Consider the following 8,772-nt stretch of genomic DNA (forward strand, 5'->3'; position numbering starts at 1 on the left):
TTTACTGGAGCCTTAAAAAGTGAAATATTTTTCATTCATTTTTAATGTAGGTATAGATTTGAGAAGCTCACCAGCTTAAGGCTTCTTATCATTTGTTTCAGTTGCTTGATAATTCTGGACTGCAATTGGGCCAATTAAGCCAGTTTAGACTTCAGTTAAGCCAGTTTAGACTGACTACAGATCTGTGCTGGTGCATGCTCAGAATGTGGCTGGATCTCTTTTGTTGCCTTCCTAGAAAATGAAATCATCTGCATGGCAGCACATGTTGCCCCGTGTGCCACACATCATCACAGATGCTGGTTTTTGAGCCGTGCCCTGCTTGTCGCTCACATACAGAATTCATTCTTTTGTCCAACTATCGAAGCTTTTCATTTGAGTATTACCTGTTAGCAGGAAAACCAAATTACCTGGGAGATCGATACTTTTATCAAATGTGTGGAGGAAATAATTCGCACAACATCACAGCTGAAACATGCCCCGGGTCACTGCTCAAATAAACACGTGAATCCAGTGCCAGCAGCATTCAAGTGTTAAGTTGCATTCGCCAAAGAGGAAGGTTATTCAGTTACAAATCGAACACATTGCTCTGGGGTTTCCAAGCTTTCATAAATGATACGCTGTTCTTAAGCAAATGCACCCACATCCCAAAAATGCATCACGTTCACAAGTGGTCACGTAGACTTGTTGTGCAAACTGAACAGTGCAAAATAAATCCTCAAGGGTTACAATTATTATTTCTTGAGACTTCCTTTTACTGCGGCTTCGTGATATTTGCCCCATAAAACGAATGCCATAAAAACACAGCGTCGATGCTGTTTTTCATGTAGTGCACTCAAAAGGAAATAGAGCCTCCTGCTGTGTTTACCTTAGAGTCACTTATCAACCAAGGATTAAATGTTTACTGACATGGGCAAGGAAACCTGGGGTGAATAATTAGCCAGAAGTGGGCTGCTGATGGGAAGATGTGCCACGTGGTTGACACACTTTTATCGAAAAGATTTTCAGTTTGCTTCTGTCATTGAGGCAGCTTCATGACCAAAATGGCAGTGTGTGTGTGTGTGTGTGTGTGTGTGTGTGTGTGTGTGTGTGTGTGTGTTTTGTCTTTACAGGAACCTTAAGGAAGTAACAGCAGTTTTTGTTGAGTTTTCTTCTTATGATTACTCACTTATGTTGAAAATGGTGCAATAGATACCCTATTACACAAAAATCAGATTCCCATTGTGGTAATCATCTTTAGCCTATGGGAGTGTCTGTCTTAGCTGGGGTAAGACTCCCAACACGTATGTGGTTCCCATTTGAGTATACTTCCTAGTTCTTGAAATGACTGATAAGTAAAACTTTATCTGTGGCTACAAACCTGAAGGAACTGAAAAAAGAAAAAAAGTCAACAAAAGGAGTCAAAAGAGTGAGTCATAAACGAATTCTTCCTTAAGGGAAACCTGTTCACATTTATTAACTTCCTGTTAATAATAGGTATAACTATACTTCCAAGAATCAAAGGTGGAAAAGCTGCAGTCTGGGAATGCAACTGATATTGGGGAGAGGTGCAGCTTCACTTTTGTTCTTAAATAAAGAGTCATGTGAGAAGAACTATTTCACTAAGTTAATAAAAAAGAGTGAATAAAAGTAAACAATATTAATTAGATTACGATTAGATAAATACAGTACTTTGCAAAAATCTTGAGCTATTCCTCCTTTCTTTATATTTTCCTAATAAAACATCAAATAGGAGAAGCAATTTTTGTAAATACAGATTTTAAGGGGAAAACGGAGTTATGTAATTGTAAGAGCTCTTCTTTGGATGTTGGTTGTTCCTTTTGGTTCCTGTTAAAATGATCCCACATTGCTTTAATAATGCTGAGGCTTCAGCCTTTTCTTATCGTTGTCCTTCCTTAAGAATGGCTTCCTGACAGCCAGCCTTCCACTGAGACATTCCCGATGAGTCTTTAGTGAACAGTGGATGGATCAACTGAAGGGCCAGATCTCAAGTCTCGTGTCAGGTCTTTTCTTCTGTCTGCTGTAGATCATTTTTTGTTTATTAGTTTGTTTGTTTTTACAGCTGCCATTTCTGTTGTGCCAGGTCTTTGGCTAATACCTCTTTGGGAATCAACTTGTTGGCACCAAAATATATTTTTATGTCTGTTGAATGGTTTTACATTTAGTATTTTTCACAGATTCAGCTTAAGAAATAGGGCCAAATTGTATGTTTTGATCAAAGGCTGCTTAAAATTGGCCATCAGCTAAATTAGCCACTGAACACAACCCTGGTTCATCTCTTGAGTTAAGACCCTTTTTATGCTTGAATGATTCAAATGTCAGTGTTAAGTGGTTCAATAGGCAAAAAAACACACCTCTGAAAATGGTTGGTTATGAGGACTGGATTGAAAACAAGCGTACCTTCAGAAACCCCGGAGAACATCTACTCAAGAGCACTTGTAAAAAAATATAGAATAATTTTTTTGACTTTTTTGAAGCAAAATATAAAGGCATGAGGGTTTGTTTGTTTTTTTTAACTTTTGCACACGTCTGACTTTAAATTGGATTTTAATCGTTGACTTGCAAGTTTATAGATGGCCTAGATCTTTTTTTTATTTAGTTTCCCTTTAACCTCTTCTGTACCTGTTTTCTGCAGAAAATCTTGCAGTCAGGGAATCATGATTCCTTACATTATTTCACAGACAAAATAGCTAGATGACAAAAGAAAAAGAAAACAATGTGTTCCTCATAAATCAAACAAGCAGATGCACTGAGTAATTATCCAAAGTTAATCTTATGAAAAAAGAGACAATACTAGATAAAATGCTGTGATTCAATCCACGTGAGAAAGGTGAAGCTTGGCTCTAATAATGCCCACATCGTCTCAGACCTATCAGAAGAGCCACAGACCATAAAATGTTAGTTTGTCATGTCTGGGACATTGCATCATCTCTCTCAACCACTTGCATCCACTCCATTCATTTGCTGTCTGAAACGAGGCATTTTAGCTCCGGCTGCCCCTCACACATTTTGGTTTGAACAGCACGTGGTACATAGTCAGAGCTGTGCGCCAGAGACGACTATATGAGGGACTTCTGCTCTTACTGTAATCATACATGGAGTTCCACAGGGCTCAAAGCAATTCTGTTTACATTATACATGCTTCCCTTACGCAGTATCATTAGAAGGCCTGGGATACAATTTCACTGCTATGCAGATGATACCAAGCTTTATTTGTGAATGAAGCCACATAACATACGCCGATCTAGGTGACCTGTAGGAATGTCTTAAAGAGATAAAGACCTGGATGACCTCTAATTTCCTAATTCCAAATTTGGATCAAACTGAGGTTATTGTACGTTGTCCTAAAAATCTTAGAAACATGGTATCCAACCCAATGCTTACTCTAGATGGTATTACCATTGCCTCCTGTGAGGAGTCTTTGAGTCATTTTTGACAAGGATATGTCCTTCACTCCATATAAAACAAATATGCAGGACTGTTTTTTTTTTCATTTGCACAATATTTCTAAAACTAGGAATGATGCTGAAATACTACTTGTGAAATGATCAGGACCCACACAGCGTTTGAGTCTCAGTCGTAGCACCTTTATTTTAAAACAGTGTTTTCCACTGCTTTGACACCTTATGCTCAAACGGGAAGCCAGCTTTCCAGCTCCTTCCACACTAAAAAGGGTGAGAGTTCATTAGTTGCAGTCCCTCTCACCTGTCCTCCGACCTCCCGGCACCACCCTGTGAGCTTACTGTACCACCCTTCCACTGCAGCAGAGCTAGGGACCGCATCCCCGTCACACAACTTTATAAATGTAAATGGCCTGCATTTGTACTTTATAAATGTTTATAAATGTATTATTTCTAGGCTGGACCATTGCAGTGCATTATTATCAGGCTGTCCTAAAACTCCCTGAAAAGCTTTCAGCTGATCCAAAATGTTGCAGCGTGACTGGTGACAGAGAATAAAATGAGAGAGCAAATTTCTCTTGAGTTTCCTTCATTGAATCCCTGTTAAATCCAGAATTGAATTTGAAATCCTTCTCCTCACATACAAGGTCTTGAATAATAAAGCCCCAGCTTATCTTAAAGACCTCATAGTACTATATTACCCCAATAGAGAACTTTACTCAGACTGCTGGTATTTAAAAGTAGAATGTGAGATCCCTCTTCAGGGGAACCAGCTCCCAGTTTGGACACCCCTCTCTACTTATAACCCATAAGAGCCCAGAGACATTTTTATTGTCAGGGAAACTAAGTCAATGTTGAAACTTTAACAGGAACTTTCTTCAATATGTAAAGGGGCACCTATTTCACCGTGGGTTCTTAGAAGTTAATATTAAGCTTCAAACTTTAGTTAGGACTGGGTCAGGCAACCCTGAATCCTCCCTTAGATATGCTGCAATAGGTCAAGGCAGCTGGGGGCTTCCCATGATGCACTGTATATTTAATCAGTCATTAAAAGAGACTGTGATCTGAGAAGTACAAGCCCATATGGTTGCCCTTTTTGTTTTTTTGCACTCAGAATCTTTTGACACCCAAATTTGTCAAACACACGAGAAACGAACAAACATCGGTGCACATTCAATTTTATTGACCTATTTCATGCAGGATATAAGGTACATAGTGAAGCAGCAGCACATTCATACAAGGGGCTACTTCAAAAACAAACAAAAATGAAAAAAAAAAAACCTACAAAAACAACACATCATGGCAGGAGACCCACAAGCCACCCCTCCCTGTTTCCCCGACAGCTTGTTTACCACGCCCATGACGTTTCAGTGCAGTCATTCAAAAGGCCTTTGCGTCAGCATTCAGTCTGTTCACTGATGCGTGCCTTGCTGCTCCTTTTTTTTTTTTGCAAAAGCTGCTTCACATGTATTAGTTTTTCAAATCTGTCAAGCACAAGCACTGCAGTGAATAAAGAGGAAATAATCATTTAACCATATTCACAATCTATTACAATATTTTTGAACCCACAGCTGATTTGATTGATTTCTACATGTTAAAACAGCCATAAAGCCCCTGTACATTTACAACCGCTTCAAGGCCACCGAAATTTCCCCAAAACACTCTTCAAAGCTAGAAAACAAACAAAGGTCACATACGTAGACTTACTTACTGCTCCTCATAATGCTTCACTGAAGCTACATTAGTCTTATACTTACACTGAAATATTCAAAATTAAGACGCCAAGATCCATTTGATAAAATGGGAATTGTCTTGACATCATTTTATGAAATTTTAGTCTGCGGCTGCCTTGTCCAAGCTGCTTTCCCTTTAGCCTTTCACATAAAAAGGAAGCAAGCAAAAAGTTAAGCAATGCGTCTTAAACTCATCTAAATGTGGCTTTGAACAAGTTACATTTGCTTCTTATAAACACATAATGAGTCTAAAAGGTTTGCAGAAACAAGTGAGTATCATTAAGAATACAACTTATTGTAGGATTTGTAATGTATAGCACTGGTGCCGTGGTTTCCTTAACGGCTGTGAATGGACTTGGGCTGAATCTGGAGCCGAGCCTTGGTGGCCAGGGCTGCCTTGCGCGTCATGGTGGTGCAGCGGGTCAGGATCTCCTCTGTTTTGGGTCGGGGAGGTACCCTGGGGACGACTGAGGCGTTGCTGCTGCCTTTGGACTTGACAGACCCAGAACTCTCTGAGCCGCTGTTGAAGCTGACGCCGTCTAAGAGGCTGGGATCGGGGCTGCTGCGCGAGCTGTCGGGCTGTTGCGTGGCTGCAGGGTGGTCTGCGTGGCTCTGCGCCTCCTCCCTCAGACTGGAGGACGAGTCACTGCTTGAGGAGAACTCAGAGAGAATGGAATCAGAGCTGATTTGGCTCATGATGCTCGGGTGACTGTTTGAGGCTGGGGCTTCCCTCTCCTCCTCTCCCTGAGGCCAGGGATCGGAGAGGACATCAAGAGATCGAGCCTTGTGGAGACGTGCAGGCTCAAACATTTGTCTGGAGGGGCCAGCAGAATTCTGGTGTAGGTCATCTTCTTCGTGGATACTGGGAGGGTAGGGAGCCTGGCGATCCCTGCTGGCTGTTGCCAGATTCAGAGAGGAGCTATGCAGCCTGTTGTGCAGCCCATAAAGGCCTGCCCTAGGGTTGTTGTATGGCTTCAGGTACATGGTTGGGATGTAGCCTACTCTGCCATTGAATCTGTAGAGAACAAAACATGATGTAATTCAAACCTGTTAAAAATAATTAAATTGTCTACAAACTGCTATACTATTAAATGTGGACTTTCTAGTTTTCTAAGTAGAAGATGATAAGTTTATCATTTGCAAACAGACAAGACCGACATACCTAATGAGCCACCAGCCGTTGTCAGACTTCCTCAGCACCTCAACCACAGAGCCAATGGGCACGGAGATCTCATCAACCTTCTTAGACGTGTAACTTCTCACAGCACAGTACAGAGCACCTAAAAGTCACAGGCAAGAGAAAAAAAGCTTGAGCAACAAAGCAGAGCTGAAAAGTGGTCAAATAAGTCGCCTAAAATGCAAAAACAGCATCTAGATTTTTATTAAAAGGAAACATGCACTGATGAAAATGGCTGAAGACAGCTCTCTAGTGTTGGCTATTTGTAACAACAAGGCAAAGCTTCATCAGCACATATGTGGAACCTGCTCACAGGCATGCTCATTTATGTTGTAAATGTGTATCCAGTGCACTCTTTGAAGTCAAACTTTCCAGCGCAACGCAAGTACACACCTCTCAGCTGAAGCTCATCTTCATCGTCATCGTCGTCGCCTTCCGACAGCTCCAGATACGGAGCGGGAAACCAAGCCAGGCGCTTATCTTCATTCTCCACAAGCCACCAGCCTGGAGATGAATTAAAAAAATTAGCATGAGACTCTCTTGTTTAGTAGAAAGATAAGAGTCTCTTCAATAAAAATGCATAAATTTGAAAGCACTGACCTGCAGGGTCTTTGATCAGGACGTCCAGCTTCTCGTCCTTGGCCACCTTGAACGGGCGGTTCTTGGTGTCCTTTGTCTCATAGGCAGCCACGCAGTGGTATGTCTGGGTCACAAAAGGGTTAGTGATGCTGCCTCCATGGTGAAAGTGGTGGGCAGATCTGCCTCCTCCTCCACCTGACTCGTCATTCTGATCATCAGAAAGCAGCATCATGACACTGTATAGAAGAAAATTTATGTTACCAAAAATGGTCAAAGCTCTTATCTGCCCCTCACAGTTTCCCACTGGGCTGGGAGCATACCTGTTCTTGGTGTAGTCTGGCTGCAGGTCATGGTCTTTGGGGGTGAAGAAGCGGGTGACCTCGATGCTCCGGGTCACGCTTTGGTCGCACTTCAGCAGTTTTTCGAGGTAGCTTTCCAAGAACTTCATCCGTCGGACTGACTTCTTGGAGCCTTTCCTTTGCACGCTGCTCTTCCTGGCCTTCCCTGGAAAGAAGATGAGACAAAAACAAAAAAAACCTATCAAGACATGATTCGCAGAAGAGCAAAGTTAAAAAAAAAAAAAAAAAAGAGCTAAATGACAGCTCCACTAGTGTTTTACTCAAATTCTGAGAGACTGAGCTGCTAAATTAACCCAGGTTTGGAGACATGCTTAACTAACTTTACTCAAACCTTCCTCTAGTTGGAAGAGGGCTTCTGAATTTCATCCGATTAACTCAACACACATCAACAACAGCAGGTGAATCAGTCTCACCTGTGAACTTTGGGATCATTCTGTCGTCTTTCCGGAAAGGGTTCAGATTGGGAAATCTCCTTTTTAGTTGTTTCTGTTGAAAATTTAAAAAAAAATTAATTAAATACACATTTAGCCTCAGTTATTTTAAAAGATCCGATACAAAGCAGCCAAGATCAGTCCCAATAGTAATAAATGTAATAATAATAATAATAAGAACAGATGAGCTGATATATATATATTTTTGTTCCTTACATGAAATTCCTTGAAATCCTGGAATGATCTGTAGATAATAATTTCATTCTGGTCAGACCAGAGCACAGACAGCATGAACATCTGTGGAGGGGGATTAAAAAATCAAAATCAGCCCAAACTGTCAATTTTTACCCGTTTATTCATTTTATTGTATTTTTAAAGCTAATGTCTGGTCTTAGCTCACCTTGAGTTTCGGTGCGTCCCTGTGAACACCTCCAATGATGCGAGCGCTGAAAACAAAGCGATGTTCGTCAGCCATCGTTTGGCACTTCGTGTCTCAGCTCAAAGGATGAGTAGCTGCTTCTTTTCTGACCTCAGGTATGCCGGTAAACCTCCCTCCGCTATTCTGTCTGCAAGGAGAGCCAACTGCTGCTTAATATACAGTCAAGGGGCGGGGGCGGGGCGGGGCGGGGGCGTGGTCTGAGAGGAAGGATGCCAGCATCCCAGCGCGTGAACAGAAACAGCTGTAAGAATCACAAACGGAGTAGGAGAATGCAGTGGAACCGGAAGCCCAAATTGAGTTCGTGGTGCATGAAATGGGAATGAAAAGAAAGTCAAATCAGCCACTAAAAAAGCCGCTATTATGTGTTTATTTTTATTTTATTTAAAAAAAAAAGAGATAAGTGAAGAGTCGGTGGATATGAAGGCATGATACAAATAGCTCACATATTTGACCCTTGAAGCAGGTTTATTGACAATATTATGATTATTATTACATTTCCAGCTGCTCCGCTCCCGTCTTCCTTAGTCTTCCTGGAATCCTTTACATCCTCAGCTCTCATAATTACAACATTTTTGCACGTGCAGCCGCTTCATGTTTATCACCTGGCAGTAATATCCCCTTATCAGTAACAAGTGCAGAGAGCTGCAGGGCTAGGT

The 8,772-nt window shown here is 41.4% G+C and overlaps 1 protein-coding gene across 1 annotated transcript; it reads right to left on the reverse strand.

Annotated features, from left to right (window-relative positions):
- Positions 1-4,570: 4,570 nt before the first annotated feature.
- noxo1b (NADPH oxidase organizer 1b) lies at positions 4,571-8,226 on the reverse strand. The gene is made up of 8 exons (XM_080873633.1): positions 8,078-8,226; positions 7,894-7,974; positions 7,660-7,732; positions 7,208-7,391; positions 6,909-7,123; positions 6,702-6,812; positions 6,294-6,411; positions 4,571-6,146 (listed from the first exon to the last, which is right to left on the reverse strand). The coding sequence occupies exons 1-8, from the start codon at positions 8,150-8,152 to the stop codon at positions 5,468-5,470; spliced, it is 1,536 nt and encodes a 511-aa protein (XP_080729759.1). The 5' UTR covers positions 8,153-8,226; the 3' UTR covers positions 4,571-5,467.
- Between the last annotated feature and the right edge of the window lie 546 nt (positions 8,227-8,772).

Source organism: Rhamphochromis sp. 'chilingali', assembly GCF_963969265.1.
Source record: "Rhamphochromis sp. 'chilingali' genome assembly, chromosome: 22".
NCBI lineage: Eukaryota > Metazoa > Chordata > Actinopteri > Cichliformes > Cichlidae > Rhamphochromis > Rhamphochromis sp. 'chilingali'.

Coding starts and splice junctions, on each gene's coding strand:
- noxo1b (XM_080873633.1), bottom strand. CDS start 8,152: ATGGCTGACGAACATCGCTTTGTTTTCAGCGCTCGCATCATTGGAGGT. Junction 7,975..8,077: donor GGGACGCACCGAAACTCAAG/GTGAGCTAAGAC, acceptor CCCCCTCCACAG/ATGTTCATGCTGTCTGTGCT. Junction 7,392..7,659: donor AATGATCCCAAAGTTCACAG/GTGAGACTGATT, acceptor TCTTCTTTCCAG/GGAAGGCCAGGAAGAGCAGC.